Raw genomic sequence first — 17,681 nt, forward strand, 5'->3', positions numbered from 1 at the left:
GTGTGTTAAGAGCAGTTAAAAAGCAGGGGCAGTCATGAAGAGGTAGAAACTGAAAAACAAAACCAACCCCCTCCTCCCCTGAAGAAGTGAACTGACTGTTTTGTTACCATCAGTAAATAGCCGCTGGCCACTCGGATGACGCTGACATCAGAGAAGGACTTGAGGATGTCATCCAGGGTCGTCGTGGTAAAGGAAAGCACCTTCTGAGTGGAGTTCTGAGCAACACTCTGATGAACCACCTGTGGTCACAATGCAAGGACAAATTCCCAGATGGGATTTAAGCTGCAATGAGCTTCAAGAGCACGGACTTCAAGTGACATGTCCCCTTTGCCTAACCCCCACTACTTTTGGATGCCTTAAAAAGAGTTCTACACGATTGGTATTTGGACTTGGATTAATATGAAATGACCTGGGCCCAAGACACTGAAGGCTATTGCTAATCAAGTGAGAACGTGGAGCTGCAGTAAGCTCTGTAATTGAAGTTCACTCTGAGAGCTCTATTTACTCTGCATCTAAGACTGCTATTCTCCTCTCCATAACTCCACAACTGATCTGCGGGTCCATCAGTTCCCCACTAATCCAAAACAACTCATTCTTATGGGCACTCCTCCCGCCCCCTTTCATTTGCTGGCCACTTTTAAAAGGTCACATGCAGCTCAGTGGAGGTCACTGCTTGGGAAACAAAGGCCAGCTCCTGTCACATGACCTAACCAAGGGGACTGCAGCTGTGAACAGATTCTATGCCTTGCTAATGTTTTCCAGATACCTTTTCTTGCTAACCAAGTGTTTTTTTAAACTCTGTTATGCTTCAGCTCTGGGGTTCACAACTGGTTCCTCACAATGTTTCAGGGCATTGCAGTTAGAATTAGCATCACCCAGTTAGGAAGATTTTCAGTAGAGAAAAGGAAAAAGGTCTCATCCCACCAGATTCCCAGAATTACAATCTACTATGAAAATAAATGCGAGTGTAAACAATGTTTTAAAAACATGAAAAGGAAGTACTCAGTAACTAAAGGGTCTGTACTAAGATTCAAAGGGCATCAGAACACCAGCCATTTACCTCCACGTACGTCCTTTGCCAAGCCTCCAGGATGGCTGCTGCCTTGTCCTCGTTCCAGTTGATGTGCGAGACATACTCATAACCCTTGAAGTGTTCATACATTTGCTTGGGAGTCATTAACTGAAACATGGTCTGCAGAGCATGGGCACTGTGACGGGGTGGAAAAGCCACAACATGAGCATCCCCAGGGAGCAGCTCTCACTGTGCAAAATCCCCACCCAGCACCCTTGACTCACCACAGCCATCCTGTCCTACGTGAGCACATGTTTCCATTAAAATGGGACCTGGATGGTTATTTTATTTAATAGATTGATGTACCATATTAAAGGTGTAACCTTACAAACCTTTTACAGATATACCCCCAAATTAAATTAATAGGCAATTTCCTTTCTCAGTTTCTATCCAACGCAACAGGAAGGGTAGGGGAGTAGATAGCTTGACCAGATATGCTGGGCTCAGCGTTGCATGCTTGCTTGTGCAGAAACCCCAGACGACAGCTCTCTCGAGGGAGAAATCTCAGACGGAGTGCCTGACACTTGACGGAGCAGAGTCCACAAGTGCACAGAGGATAATTCTCATCTAGCCGTCAGTTGTTGGTCTTTCCTTTTAACAGTCTGTGACAGAGTTCAGCTCGTATCACTTAACTCCACATGGTACGACCAATCCCTCTTGCCTACTTTATATTCTCCCCAATTTTCTACGTAGTAGGTAGATCTTCTAAAACTCTACAATCACTCACTATGGTCTTGATGAAAATCAGAAACCTGTTTTTGAAAAGTTCCCCAGAAGGTGATTTTTGAGCTGGTCTGGTCACTAATATTTTCTAATATTCGAATACACCAGACAGCTAGCTAGGATAACAGTTAAGAATTAATACAAACACACTTGCAGATGTCAGAAGAGAAGTGGTTTCTGAGGAGAGGACAGAGAATAGGCGGCTTGGTGGTGGATTACCTGACAAGCTTCCCAGTGCTGTTCTTGACTGTGCCACCCACAATCAGTTCCTCCTGCCAGTGCATATACTTTCTGGATAATCCATGACACCCACCATTCAAAACAAGGGCCATATCAAGAGGCTAAAATAAAAAGACAGCCACATAATTACAGGAATTAGTAGGCAGGTCACATGCCTTGTTAAAATCCAGTGCATTAAGGGCTTGTTTGTTTCAGTGAGAACATTAATAACAAGGCTAATGAGAGGCGTATGGCAAATCTTACAGCAAAATTTAGCTCTTTAAACAAACCTAGTTCCACAGACCAAAAAAGTTGAGAGCAAAATCTTAAAAACAAGAGAACTAAAAATGGGGGCAAATATCCAGTTTTTCTCCCTTCCTCTCCTGAGGAGAATGCAATGGCTGTACTTACTTTGGTTGCATTTTTGTTGGGGGCTGTGGCGGGACAGTCTGGATCAGCTGGATTGAGGCAGGGCCGGTCCATGTAACCATGACCAACTTCAGCCTTATTCAGCATTTCCTCCCAGCTGTCCACTTGATAGTTTATTTTCTTTAACTCTTCTAGGAATTCCAAAGGGTCAAAGTTTGTCCACTGCAAAGGAGGCTTACCTCTGTGAAAGAAATTAGGAGGTGAGACAATGAAAAAGAGGCATCTAAGCCCTGAGTAAAATAACCAGACTGAATCCAGATTACATCTGGATTGTATGATGCTTTGGGGGGGATACAACTATAATTCTGGGACCCTGGAACAAAAATGAAATGCTCCTTTTCAGTATGCTGCTATGCTGTGCTTAGTTACTCAGTCGTGTCCAACTCTTTGTGATCCTATGGACTGCAGCCCTCCAGGCTCCTTTGTCTATGCAGATTCTCCAGGCAAGAATACTGGAGTGGGTTGCCATGCCCTCCTCCAGGGGATCTTCCCAAGCCAGGGATGGAACCCAGTATCTCGCACTGCAGGTGGATTCTTTATGGGCGGAGCCACCAGGGAAGCCCAAGAACACTGGAGTGGGTGGCCTATCCCCTTTCCAGGTGAATTTCCCAACCCAGGAATTGAACCGGGGTCTCTTGCATTGCAGGTGGATGCTTTACCAGCTAAGCTACCAGAGAATCCTCCTTTCCAGTATGCCTATATGCAAACCTATATCAGGAAAATAATTCATGAATGGACATGGCATGCAGAAAGCTTATAAATTAACAAAAACATTAAAGAATCTTTACTTGCTTATACAGGATATTTAATACCTAAAAACAAAATTAGCCAAATGGGTGCTCTGAAGCAGAAGACTAAGACCCAAAATTAAGGGGGGAGGGAATGTGGGGAGGAAATCACAAAGTCAAATTAGCACTTGCCAGCCTAATAAATGCTTTGTAAATGTCATCAATAAAAATATTTGATCTCCATTACCTTTAATAATCCCATACTTATGAGTGTTCTCTGACAGCCCAGCAGTCAACCCCACAAGACCCCTGCTGCCTCTGCCATCACCGCCATGAAGGACACTTCCCTCCACACTCACTTTTGAATTTGTGCTGTTGACAGACCAGAAAGGCTTTTGGCTGCCTGTTATGTGGTTCAAACCACACTGTAGCTGCTCAACCAGGCTGAAGTCATTATTCAGAATCTCCCAACCAGAAAACATAAAACCCCTTATTTCCCATCTAAAACTGTACACTGAAGGTCAGGGTATGGCCACTGCAAATTGCTTTTGCAGATATGTGCAAGCTAGAAGAGAAACAATAACCCAAGCACTAACTCTTGCATAATTAACTGAAAATGTCTACATTAATTAACAATTATTCCTTAAATGATGTGGTATACATAATATTCAACTGCTAAACTGTGAAGCCTCCCTTACCATGGCCTTCAAAGATAGTAGGTTTCTCTCTTAAATGTCATTAATGTGATCCAAAGAAAGGTTAGCATTTCACTTAACAGGAAGATCTTAACCTTTAACATGAACCCACTAATAAATTCTCTCCTTAAAAAATAAGCTAAACCTATGTAAATGCTAGGTCTGCAAAACTGCAAACATTTTAAAGAGTTAAAAATCACACATACTCTGAAATAATTTGCATTTTATTTGCATATAAATAGGCTGGTAAAAGTGAATGAACTTTAATGATGCCTACAGAACTTTTTTTGAAAAGAGGAAAAACATTCTGCCCTCTCCCCCAGCTATTCACTCAAAACATGCACATGGAATTTCAATGTTTTTATTTTTTGTTCAAAACTAAAATAGAATAAGCAATGATAAAGTAACATGAGAAAGATTATAGGGTTTAGAAATCACAGAGATCAGAAAATAAGATCACACACTTACAGTAGGTATGCCGTCCCAGACTGTAACTTCGCCCCTTCCCAGAAGCAGTCCAAAGGTGTAATAATTAAACAAGGGTAAAGATACTCTATTATCTGTCAAAGTTGAAAAGAACAGGCCATGCATTATGCTAACGTATACTACTGGGCTATTTGAGAATTTTTTGCAAACAAAAAGAAAGTATATACCTGATCCATGTAACCTGTTTCTGTGATAAGTTCTCCAGATTTATAACACAAATGTTCCAATTTCCACTGCCTATAAAATAAAAAGCAGAGACAAATACTTCTTGTAATAAAGGAAATCTGTGCAAAATCAGAACTACAGAATGTACAGAAAGAACTCCAATTTTGATCACTTTTCAGTATCTGTCAAAATGAGCAGAGCTTTCCCAAACAGATTCAACAAGCTTACTTTAATGAATAGATAATACACAACTGTAATTAACATGTGGGGTGTTTATGTAAATGAATGCTACCAAAGTACTTGAAAAGTCTTGTTTTCTTAAGTGTTCTCCCAATAATCTTGTTTACACCATTAACCTGCTTTTCCACATACATTAAACAACTTTAGGGCAGATAATTCAGAGCTGAATTATCAGAAAATCAAAATAGATGGGGACTAAATTAGTGAAGTTCATCGATTGGATGAGCAAGCTCCGGAAGTAGATGATGGACAGAGAAGCCTGTCATGCTGCAGTCCATGGTGTCGTAGAGAGTTGGACACAACTGAGCAACTGAACTGAAAATGTATTAACATATACTGAGGTGGAGAAAATACTACTTTTTTATTGGTAGGTAATGTCCTTATTAACAGTGTTCAAAATTAATGTTTCTCCTCTTAACCACAAATGTAAACAATATTTCCAGGTAGATTGCTTTCCCACTTTACATTCTTCTATTCTTGTCCTATAGAAATTATATTAAATATACTGATCAACAATTACCTCTATTAACTATCATCTGTCTATTATTATAGAGTTTTGTTATCCCTAAAAGAGTGCTAAATAAACCCAGACCTTCTTCCCAAGTGTATTAGGGAAATAAGTCCAATTCGAAAAAAGAGAAAACTAGGAAAGGGTAAGGATGAGAATTCCAAGTAAAGAAAAACATATATAAAACTCTGTCTAGACTGCTCTATTCCTTTGGGCTCCTTTTTCTGTCTTGTACCAGTTACCCAAAAGGACATTCTGGACTTTGCCCTCTTCCTTATGGAAACTTCCCATATGTCCCAGTGCCACATATCTCAGTGCCTCGCTGAAATGTCACCTTTCTGCTAAGCTTTCTTTGATCAGTCCCATTGAAAGTGACCCCTTTCTCTTGAAACCCAGAACAGTGCTCTCCTTGTTGACACGAGCACCTGTAGGAGAAACTGCCTGTGTTTGCTTTGTACCTGCTTCTCTGTATTGTCTTTCCTCTGCCTAACTATAGGCTGTCAGCTCCTGAGAGCTGGGCCCAACTCACCCACCACTCATCCATCTGTACATATACTTACATTTTAATTCCATACAGCACAACACATACTATCTAGCACTAGGAGGTTCTCAACATCACTTATCAACTAACTCTTACTTACACTTGCTTGAGAAGGGCATAGCTATGCTTCAAAAAATCCACTGGGCTTAGAGTCAGAAGGGTTTGAAACCTGGCACTACTATTTGACAACTATTTGAACTAGGACAGATGCTTTAATTAATCAAATCTAGTTTTTTCACCTAAAAAAAAAAAATGAAATGGGTTGACCGAGGTGTTCTTTAAAGTTCAGGTCAATGCATAAAAGTTCTCTGGTTCCAGTGTTGTGTAAGATGGTAATTTCATCGTACAGATGCTCCCACCTTCTCCTTAAGTGCGTAAGGGACAAGCCCTCTTAAGGCAGGGTCCCGTTTTGTTAGGAATGCACTGGGCATGCTTACAGCAGCCCTGGGACACCCATTTCCAGGTTCTTTATGGGCCTCCACTTGCAAATTCTGCAAAACTGCACTGGGGGCTTGCTTCCCCGACAGCACTCCTTACAGACTGAGAGGGCTGTGCTGAGAAGAGTGAAGATGGGCTCTCAGGCCAAGTCTGCCTGACAACAGCACTAAAACCCCTCCTTCCCTTTTCCAGAGCCCTTCCAGACGTCCACGCACCTGATCTTCTTCTGGTAACCTCCTGAGAAGAAGAACGCACCCATGATCACAAACTTAGTTCACAGATGAGGAAACAAAGGTATGCCAAAGATAGATGACTTGTCCTGCACTGGGGCCTGAGGACTTGATCTCCAGCGGCATGGGGTTTTAGAGTCAATCCAATGACGACCATGGAACTTGGAGGTTACAGTAGGAGGGACAAGTACAGATTTTGGTTTTACCCTCCACCCTTCATTCTCTCTGGACAATGAATGTACCTACCCTGCTGCGTCCTCTCCTCTCCTGTGAAAAACTACTTGCCAAGCACTCAGTTTAGAGGTGTCTGATGATGGGGGTGGCGGGGGAGGGGGGAGAGGATAAAGTTAGTTAAATGCCAACCCAGCGGTATTTTCAGTTCTAGGAGAAGATTCAGTTTAAATTCAGCAATCCAAGCAGTTAGTCAGTCAAGCAACTCCAAGTGCCTGCTCCCATCTAAGTGCTGAGGTACAAGAATGGATAAGATGTGGTCCCTACACTCTGATCCAAGTGTTGGGGTATAAGAATCGATAGGATGTAGTCCCTACACTCTGTTTAGATAGGTAAGAAAAACGACCAGTGGTTTCATTCCAGAACTTCCTATGCTTTTACTACATCTACAGCATTGCTAAATCAGCTACGAAGTTGAAGGGTAGTATTTTGCAAAGGTGTGTTAATCCACCTTACTCTGCCTACCTGTCCCCAGGAATTCACCACAGGAGTTCAAACTATTTTTTGGTTGTTGTTTTTGGTAACACACACCAATTGTTAACAACTGTACTGAATACAAAGTAATGAGAAGTAAGTAACTTCTTTCTTATTCTTTGTGAATTGACAAAAATGTAACTGGTTCAGAAATATCTAAAATAGTGAAACATCTTTGGAATGGGCAGGCAGCCACCCAAATGACTGTTTGAAGGACCATACTCATTTGGGTAGAGTGCCAAGATACTTACTGAAAATACATTGTAAAGTAATGTAATTCATATGTTAACTAAACTCTAGAGACAAATCAAGACTTTAAAAATCATTTCACTGGAAAACTACCTGAACTAACTACCACTCCAGGTGTATTTCCAGAGCAACTTCATTGCCTACAACAAAGGCGTCTGAAGCCAGCACGCCCTCCCCACCACCTTACCTGTTATACATGTATACATGGACCCGGCTGGCCTGGAGCGCCGAGTCCAGGTGCTGTCGGAGCGCTTCTGTGGTCAGGACATTAGCACCTTCTTCCTTGGGGGTCTGAATCATGAGTTGAGGATTAAACATAGCCTCTTCTCCAATCTTCTGGCGAGTATAATTTAATTCACGACTTACTCGTCCACCAACTGGTAAACACGTAGAGGTTTCAATTAGAACAGCAAAATCCCCAAATTCACATTCCATTATCTCATTAAAAGGAGCAGGGTACGTGATAAATGAGCTCTGGTCATGAAGATCTATGGCTGATGTTAGAGGAGTAACATTCACTTTATTATGATTGGCAATGTTAACTCTACCAATAACAAACATATAAAAAATACTCACTAAACCTATTAACAATGGTCCTGCCGGTCACATACGCAAACCGAATGCATGCGTGCTTTGTGCACCTTCTAACTAATACACCATATGTATAAGGGGGAGGGGGAAGGAAAACTTGAGACACCTTTTCCTTGCAGACCAGACCAAATACCCCTGTTACAATTTCTTTCACTTGTATAAACAATGTGGCCCTGCAGTGCATTTCAAGATAAATGGCTTCAATTTACACTCTTCTCCTAAATAATCTGGCAAAGGTAACAAGGAAATGTTTCTCCTTGTTGGAAAAAGAAATAAGGAAAGGTGGCAAATGTGTATTTAGCACAAAACTTGCCAGGAGAAAATAAATAATGTGATTCATGTCAGATGCACAAGGGGAAATCCCACTTGAGGGGAACCACATGGATTCGCCATGGCTGTCTTGGGAGGCCCTGGAACCTGCTCTCTCAGACTCACGTGTTCAGCATACAGAAAGTACAGGTGTCAGGTTCTGAGTCACCTGGGGGTGGGCTGCCTGTGTTCTGGAAGCTTCCCTAGTAAGTCTGAACCCCCGCCCCAGAATCTCCAGCAGGCAGCCATGGCTGGGCATGAGAAAAGCCAGCACAACAAAGCAAAGTAACGCTGTTACTAAAAACTGTTTGTCTTCTTCCTCAGGTCCTAGGTTATACTTCAATTAGGGCTTTAGAACATGCCAAGCTCAGGATGCTGCAACATATGGCAGGGAGTCTCACTTCCCCATGGGGCTGTGTGCGCAGATGGGCCATGGGCATGGGTGGGCGCTGTGAGAAGAAGCGCCGAAGAGGCTGCTTTGATTCAACATGGGTAAGTAAGGGCTTTGAGGGAAGACCCACAGGGGCAGCAAACATAAGAGAATCCTGGAGCACCCACACACTCCAGTTCCTACAGGCACTGTACGCTGAATGTTTACTGAAAAGCAGGCCTTCAGCTATCTTTCAGAAAGAACCCTCAGGGATCACCTCAGTTTTCCCATGAGGAGAAATCCCTTTTCAAGTTTAGTATTCAAGGACATAAACATTTGGTTTGAGCAACTAAATAAGTACTGGGAACAGCGGGTTGTTTAGTTCTCTTGGCATATTTTATAAACAAGAGAGCAGGATAAAAAGCAAATAATGCCCTCATTAGGAACACCAGTCCAGATTTGCAGACTGGCAGGGTCATCTGTGCAGGTTCACGCAGATGGCCAAGGCCACCGCAGAACTCTGTGAGGTGAGGTTGAACATACTATGTGTGTGTTCGAGAGAGAAGAGGAAGGGGGAGGGGAGGTTAAGTGGAAAGGGGTGGCTGGGAGAAGAGAGGCGGAGAGAGAGGGAGGGGAAGAGACAGAAAAGTAATCAGTTGGCTATAAAAACTATTTAGATGCTGTAGAAAATTTTGATAAATGCCCAGGGAATTATTGAGGCCCTAGCAATCAATGCAAAGTTAAAGACCATAGGAAAACCTAGGAAACAACTTGCAATAGAGGAAGAATTTACATAACACCACAGGCCTTCTCAGGATCCTCCACTAAAGCTGCCTGCAGGCAGGGTCTAGCTCCTTCTGGCAGGAATCTATGCATTATTTCAACCAATTAGCTAGTGAACTAAATTGCACTCAATCCACGTTCTCCAGAGATAGAAAAGCTGTTTGAGGCCAAAAAAAAAAAAAAAAAGCCAATTACTAGTCTAGAGGTCACTTCAGAAAACCACAGAGTTGCACACCAAGGAGCTCCAAATAGCCTTTTTGAAAAAAAGTAAGCTCAGTCCCTTCCTTTTCTCTGGACATAAGACATCAATGCCCCACACATATCAATCATTTATATTTCTACCTGCCTCCTTAAACACTGGCATAGTACATGATTTCTCATTCTGTTTACAAAGTTGTAGTACTTGCTTTACCTTTACTGAAGCTTAAAATGTCACCTGAGTTAAAACCACGCAATAAAAACAAACAACATCAAAGCAGGACCACAGACATTCCACTTCCCCCCACCTCCATCACCCCAGCCAAGAAGCTGCCTGTAACTATAACCAATACGGTGATGCCCGAGAGGAGTGCACACGAAAATAAAAATCAAATGCAAGAGTCATGCTGCTAAGAACTTAAAACTCTTCTAGACCAACCTCATAGTGGATCATTTATCACAGTTGGTTTCAGAAATGACGCTATTTCCTGCAAGATAGGAATTATATAACATCATCTTCTCAGAATTTTTAAGATGTATATTTAACACCTACATTTTAATAAAGGGGTGTATTTGTCATATCTATAGGCTTAAAAACCTTTTGCTTGTCCACCTCTTTGCTCTAGTGATAAATATGAGTATTTTGTTAACGTGACAACCAGTTTTAACCAAGACTATTATCACTGGCAGATTTACCAACTAGAGGTGAAGGACTCTGAATTCTAAAGTTTTCTCAACCGGCTATGCTATGTCCTACTTTCGAGTACTGTTAAATTATTTTTCCATATCATGTGACCATATTTTACTTAATACTTCATCTTACACAAACAAACATGAATGTTTTTGAAAAACTATTCAGTAACTTTTTTAAAAGTTTAGTTGATACCCACTTGCTTTGATAAACAGTTGTACCATAAATCATTCAGCCAGTAAGCATTTGAGGGGTCAAGTGCTATGTGCTACACACTGGGGTGTGTGGTGGCTAAGACAATTCCAAGAGGCTCTCTGGCCAGTGAAGCAAACAGGCAGTACACAAGCAAACCGATGTGGTAGCTTCATGGCATGACAAGTACCAAGGAGGAAATCAAGATGGTAATGCCATGTGAGTTATTGGGTGGTGGAGAGCAGGGGAAGGGCCAATTCAGATGGAGTTGCAGGGAAGACCTAGAAGGAAGAAATGCTGATGTTGATGTGGAAGAGCTGGGGGAACAGCATTCTGGCCAGAAGAACCAGCAATCACAAAGTCCTCAGGTTTGCCTTGCCGCAGGGAGAGAAAGAAGGCAAGAGTGGCTGGAGCTTGGTGAGACCATGACCTAATCACTCACTTGGCTGCACTGGTAGACTGAGCTCCTTCTCGGGTGAACCTGTGTCATAAACCACACAGCATTCATATGGTCTTACATTAGTATTCAGTCAAGGCACTCTGGAAGAAGCTACCAGAAACAGAAACCCCTTTGGACAGGGCAGTTTTATGGACTTACTGACTTTTGCTGCTCTAGCAAATGCCTATCCTAAAATCACAGCTCAGTGACGGTGTCCGAGATGTTCCTTGTCTTACCATCTTCATCAGCATGCACAAGTGTGAAGCTGTGGTCTCAGGAAGCCATTTCAGGTGACTGAAATTACAGGTGTGGTATGGGGGAAATGTTTTGCTCCCTTCTCTTTACCATCGTCAAGGTCAAAGTCCTTCATTATTACTTAAAAAATAATCTCATACTTGTGCAATACTGCATAGTCATTTTTGACTACTGAGCAGAATGACCCATATGTGGGGATACAACCATGTAAACATGGTTATTACAATGTGGTGGTTTATGAATAATGTTTACCTGCTTCCCTTTGGGGGGGGTTTATCTCTATTTCTTAATCCTTCTGCAAAGAACATATAAAATTAAGATTCCCATGCGACAAAAAGAGAAAAATACGAAAGCTACTTGATAGGCACCTGAATTAAAAATAAACTCAATGCAAGAATATTATGCACCTCTATCATAGTCTGAAGTCCTCTCATAATTTTTCCTTCTCCTAAACTCAACAGACAAAGCAACAAAATAACAACTGAGCTTTTTGAACAAGACTCAGGAAAACTGATACTGAGGATCCTGGGACACAAAATAAAATTTATGCGTGTGGTGCTTTCCATTTGCAAAGCCCTTCAACACTCATTATTTACTTATCTTTAAACATTTTGCTTAGTGCTGTGCTATGCTTAGTTGCTAAGTTGTGTCTGACTCTTTGTGACCCCATGGACTGTAGCCTGCCAGGCTCCTCTGTCCATGGGATTTCCCAGGCAAGAATGCTGGAGCAGGCTGCCATTTCTTTTCTGCTTAGTGCTACCCACCCCATCAAGCTGGAGCAAGGTAGATGGATAGGCAATAGGAACAGAGATCAGAAGACCTGGGTTCTGAGTCCCAGCCTTGCCACTTGAGGAGCTGGTTTGGGATATAGTTGAGTCTCAGTAACCTTCTCTGTAATGTGGGGTAAAAATGGCACTACTGACCTCACAGGATGGTGCGAAGACTGACAGTTAGGTGGAGTTTCCCAAACCCTTAACCAGGAGCTGAGCAGACCTCCATTAATTACTCTGTCTACTGAAGGGCATATATTGTCACCCATCTTTACAGAGTAGGAAACACAGCTGCAGAGTTTGGGTGACTTGCCCAAGGTTCCCAGCTGACAGCAAAGGTGAAGTCAACCTTTAACCAACTGCCCTGCAAACCTCGGGGCTTCTGTGCACCAGCCGAGGACACGAGTTCAGGAGTGCCCAATTCCACATACCAGACCACCAATAGAGCTTTTAGAATTACACAGGACGAATGATTGCTATCTTTATTTAAAGGACAGCAATGTTACCTCTCAGATTTTTTACCACCATCAAGGAGATAGTTTTTTTTCCATAGGACTCCAAGGGCAGCAGTGAACAGGCCCCATTTTCCTGTGGTCCCCAGAGGGGCTGTCTTAGAGGAGCAGAGTGATGAGGGCATCCTGACCTACAAAGTCTACCATTTCATTTTTCAGCAACCAGAGGCTTAAACCAGTTCTTTCAAAGAAGTAGTGTATAAAGGATCACTTCTGCAAAAAAGTTCTTGATCAAGTTAGGCTGATCCTTCCCTCCCCAAATTCAACTAAGTATAATTTTCCCAGGTGAAGAAGGGCCATTAGATAGGTGGGAAACCCTTCTGCTCAGGGGTCCATACCTCTGGGTTAGTGCCCTTCCAGTCCATGGCAGACATCAGACATTCCCTGTGATGTTCTGCTGGATCCTTCCTCAGCACAGCCTTTCGCACAGAGCTTAATAAACATCTGTGGCATTCATGCAAAAAGCTTTTGCCAAAAGCGTATTGTAATTCACATAAAGATGTTCTGAAGGACCAACCAAAGTGTTTTTCCCAATAAATTCCAAGTCCTTTCAGGGAGGAACTGTCCGCTGCCCACTCACCTCGGCTCGCACTCAGTGTGTCGGATGAATAAATGAATGAACAGCCTCAATACAGAGCCTTGGGAACAGGCAGTCATCTGTATAAGATATTAATTCTCCCCAAAGCCTCAAAAGTCAATCAGTCAAAACAAATGACCCTTTCAGCCTGAAAAGTACCCACTCAGAGTCCAATTAGGAAAATGGGGTCTGTGTATATGCAAGTGGGGCATTTGCATTTGATTAATCCCATGAATTATCTAACAGCCTCTAGACAGATTTTTTTTCCCCCCTTTAGTTGCTTCAGGTCCTCTTTTCAATCTTGCAATTGGTAATTGTGAGCATGAAAAAGTACAAATCTCTAAAAGAGTGTAACTGTAAAATTATTAGCACCAGCTCATTTTCTAAACTGGAAAAAAATGAAGATTCAGTAATTTGGGCAATGGGCTGAAAACTTCTGGGCTGTGAGTTTCAGTCACTCTTCTACCCATCTCTTTTATTCATGACTAGCCAAATGCTGCTTAAGCTTCTAGGCTGCTTTTCTTTTCCTCCTGGTGGGATTGTGCCCTTGGGTATTGCCATGGGAAAATGCTACAGTCATATAGCCCAAAGAGAATCTGTCTTCATGAACAGAGCCCAGTGCCATGAAAACAGCAAAAACAAGACAAGAGCCGGACAGACACATTGCAACGCCTCCCCAGGGACTGCGTGGGGGGACGAGGAGGGCCAAGTGCTGTGGTAGCAGCGGCTCTGAGCATGCGCCTACTACTAGCCCCCACACCAGCTGTTTGTGGTGCCATCTGTTCCCACCCGGGCTGCTTCCTCTGAATGGCTTTCCTGAAGCCGCCCGCTCGCCCTGTCGGACACGATCAGGTCAGCCCAGCGCTCTGCCCACACTGGACCTGCTGCCTGCACTGCCCCACCTCCCACCCGGTATTTCTTACAGGGCCACCAATTCCCAAGATGACACTGCGTCTGTCAGGAGGCCCATTCTTCACTGGTCGCTTGCTGCTGCGGCAAATGAGGGCTGCAGTCAACCCCACCTAAGAGGGGCCGTGTGAAGTCAAGCCTGCAGAGCTCAAGATGTCCTTGGCTTCCAGCAGAATGTGGCAGAGTGGAGCTTGGCTCTATCTCTAAGTGCATACTTGCCCAGCTGTGAACTGTCCCAGGCCCTACAGTGATTTCCCCCAACTGCTCAAATGATACTACAGGCAGATGTAAACCCCAGTCCTGTCCTTCTGCAGGAGCTGAGCAAGCCCAGGAGGGTCTGACACAGGGTGGCATGTTTGCTCAGAGGCAATGCTGGGCCAGGAAGAAGAACCAGGGATCCAAGACAGCCTCTTGTTATCAAGTTCTAAGTTCTCAGTTTAAGTCCTCCTACTGTCTTCATTAAAAAAAAATAAAAATCCAAAGCAACTGAACAACAACAAAACTGAATGCCTTTGCAAAGCTGCAGGCTCTCTATCTAGCATTCAGGCTGTTGCATAACATTAACCCCAGTTCCCTTCTCCCGGGCTTCTGTGAGGCTGACATCACCTCTCTGCTCTGAACAGTCTCCTTGCCATTATCCAGCCTGAGCTTCTTTTCACTGGCCTCCTACTTGAGCAGCTTGGGGTGGGGGAGACGATATGAGTCCCCACCTTCGCACACAGGCTCCCTGGCCCCTGTGGAATTCCATCTCCTGCACTGACCCTTCCCTCTTGCATCTGTGTGGGGAGACGCACGTCACTGGGGGCCACTTTCATGATTGTGTTGCCATCAGGATTAGCTGGATTAGGGGCCCGATGCATAAGGACCCCCTGGTGCTGTGAGGAAGTTTCATCACTAGGTCAGCACGGTGTGAACTATATTCTGTCACCACCACCACCACTCCCTACAGCCACCAACTGAAAAGTGGGGCTGGGAGGGAGGTGGCAGAAAAAATGCTTCCAGGGCAAAACTGCCTCAACTCCTCTTAGTAATAAATTCCCTTGTGGTACATTTCGAAGGACATGAACTACTGAAGACTGTCTCCTTTTTAAAATAAGAAACCTACCCGCTTCTTTTCCTATCCATAAAGAATTTCATGAGTCTCCCAGTGGCAGTACGTGGAATGTCACTGAGCATAGCTACCATAAAACACAAGGGCCCTTTGCTAAAACCAGTCAAGCAGTTTGGGAAGAGAGAGTGCTGGAACCTTACTATGTTCAAGGTGAACAAACACCTCCATGGTGGTCAATTCTCATTCTTCTAGAGATGCTTGCACTAGCTCTCCCAGGGAGGAGGGGAGGCTTCCCCATTTAATCTGAAGGAAACCACCATGGACACAAGTTGTGGATGGAATCAGGGGTGGGGCAAGCCAGGGGAAACAAGAGGATGGGGGAAAAACCAAGAGCACAATTCTCAAACTCCTTTTAAACATTTTCACCGACAGAAAAGTTTTCCTCCCTTGACATCATTTGGCCCATTCACCTACCCAAGCCTCCCATTCTGGCCGCCACCACTCATGTGGACCCTGCATGAAGTAAACACAATTTGTAGAGAAAGTAATGGGGTTTCTGCAAGTGTGTGTGAGTGTGTGCGCGTGTTTTATAGAACAGTCCTTCTTGCACAGAACCAGGCTGTTCCATCAAAGCCGTATCTGTTATATTTCTGTCTTTCTCTTCTGTTTGGTGTATTCACCAACAAGAGAAAAGGAGGTAAGCTTTGGCGGCCCTGACCTGCAGCTGGAACACAATACTTTCGCACAGCCCTGCCGACCCCTGACATAAATTTTACACCGCAGCTGGCATTTACACACTCAGCATTACCATATGTATAGCTGCTCGGTGCTAATTATGCTAATCACCTGTCTAACTCGCTGCTGCGAAAAATGGTTGTATTTAGCAGTCCAGTGCCTACCAATGCAGCTTACTGTGTGGCTGAAATGTACATTCAGACGGCCCTGAATGGCAAGATTTTTCCACGTTGCTGGCTACATTCAGGCCTCAGAAAAATTTATTCAAGTCAACTGGTTTCGGTCCGCAACAAAAAAGTTACGAGAAAAAAGTGAGTGTGTTCTTGCCCTAACATTCTGGATCTGCTTGCAAGCAAAATGATAAATCAATTGGTGTGGGAAACAAAAAGGGAGAGAGATTTCTTTTGGAAGCCATGTGAAACTGTAGCCTATTTAAAAAAAAAAAAAAAGAAAAAAAAAGGGTCATCCTATCCCTCAAATCTCTAGAAAGAGCAGTTAATAGATATTTAGCCCTAATCCCAATTCTCTCAAATTGCAAGCTTTGTTTGCAATTAAGCAAAGTATTAAACATGTGCAGCTCTTTTCTGGATCATGTGTGGATTAAAATGATGGTATCATTTTTTTTAATTTATTACAACACTGTATGATTCTCAAGGGGGAAAATCAGGTAAGAGGAAGAATGTCTTAAAAGTAGTTTGGGAAAATTCTTATCTTTCAAAAAGTTTCTATTTAAAAAGATACTGTATAATACTTACATCTATTTTTGTGAGATTTTCTGGTTTCGCCACTGCAGGAGCAAAGGAAATCAAGGGAGGGAATGGGGGTGGGGAAGATGGGAGAATTCAGAGAAAGAAAAAAGAAAAAAAGTGGTTGGGAAGGCAGGGCGGGAGGAGGGCAGGAGAGAGTCAAAAAGCCTACATTCTCCTTAATCTCAAAGTTCCTCTTTTTATCATCATTGTTTCTTAAAGCAATTTTCTCAGATCATTCTACAGAACCCATTTATTAAATCAAGGTAATATTATCATAGGTTGTTTTAACAATTCCCGAAGTCCAAGCTGAAACCCCATTTCCTCCTAACTCACAAAACACTTTCCGATTCATTTTTAAAACCACTGAGTCTAGTCACTGTAAGCACTGCTTAGTATTTGATTATTTGGGTGTGCAGATCTGTCTAGCCATTCCAATTTCCTTGAACTGCCCACAGCACATAAGATACATTCTACGGAAGGGATGGCCCAAAGTGCTTGCTTTCTCACCTCCAAATGATCATAATTAGCAAATTCTTTATTTAAATTTAGAAATTGGGAGCAAACTGGAAGGTCATTCATTTTGCAGTGTAACCTGGGTTATCCCACCCCCACCCTGGCTACAAAAGACCAGAGCAGTCTTGTGATAAATCTTAGGTTTATACACAGAAGGTGTACCAACCAGTATAAAGGGATTGTGAAAGAAGCTGGCTTTTCCTTGCAGCAAATAATAAGGGGAAGGCTCATAGTAGCTTGAGGATGCTGCTATGAAGACAATAGCTTTCTTCCTATCAGCTCACCCCACCATTCTGTTCAACTTTATATAAATATATCTGACCCAATGAAGCAACATTATCCAAGCCACATCTTTCTCTCTTTGGCATCCCAATTCAAGTTGCTTTTCCTTACTAGTCCAAAGTATTAACTCATCTGGGTTTTTTGTAGTTTCAAATCTTGACTATGCAGCTAAAAATACAAATGATGGGATCACTACTGTGCTCGCTGCAGAAGGCTTACCCCTCTCGTTCCCTCTCAGTCTCTCGCTCTTCTTAAATAGGAGGTGGACCACCCTGTCTCATGGCACAGAGGACTGTTTACATTGCAGTACTTGACTGTGTAATACAT

General features: G+C 43.1%; 1 protein-coding gene across 6 annotated transcripts in view; it reads right to left on the reverse strand.

Annotated features, from left to right (window-relative positions):
* The window catches only part of PTCH1 (patched 1), a 70,629-nt gene that overhangs the window by 34,286 nt on the left and 18,662 nt on the right, over nucleotides 1–17,681 (reverse strand). For 5 of the 6 annotated variants that reach the window (XM_027550194.1, XM_027550196.1, XM_027550195.1 and 2 more), the window contains 7 exons: nucleotides 7,616–7,805; nucleotides 4,520–4,589; nucleotides 4,335–4,426; nucleotides 2,426–2,624; nucleotides 2,015–2,136; nucleotides 1,061–1,208; nucleotides 108–239 (listed from right to left, as the gene is read on the reverse strand). In XM_027550194.1, the coding sequence (XP_027405995.1) occupies nucleotides 108–239; nucleotides 1,061–1,208; nucleotides 2,015–2,136; nucleotides 2,426–2,624; nucleotides 4,335–4,426; nucleotides 4,520–4,589; nucleotides 7,616–7,805 (953 nt within the window). Of the gene's footprint in view, nucleotides 1–107; nucleotides 240–1,060; nucleotides 1,209–2,014; nucleotides 2,137–2,425; nucleotides 2,625–3,418; nucleotides 3,748–4,334; nucleotides 4,427–4,519; nucleotides 4,590–7,615; nucleotides 7,806–17,681 lie in introns of those variants that run through there. The other variant, XM_027550199.1, reaches the window with a different exon arrangement.

The sequence above is a fragment of the Bos indicus x Bos taurus genome, chromosome 8 (genome assembly GCF_003369695.1).
Source record: "Bos indicus x Bos taurus breed Angus x Brahman F1 hybrid chromosome 8, Bos_hybrid_MaternalHap_v2.0, whole genome shotgun sequence".
Lineage (NCBI taxonomy): Eukaryota > Metazoa > Chordata > Mammalia > Artiodactyla > Bovidae > Bos > Bos indicus x Bos taurus.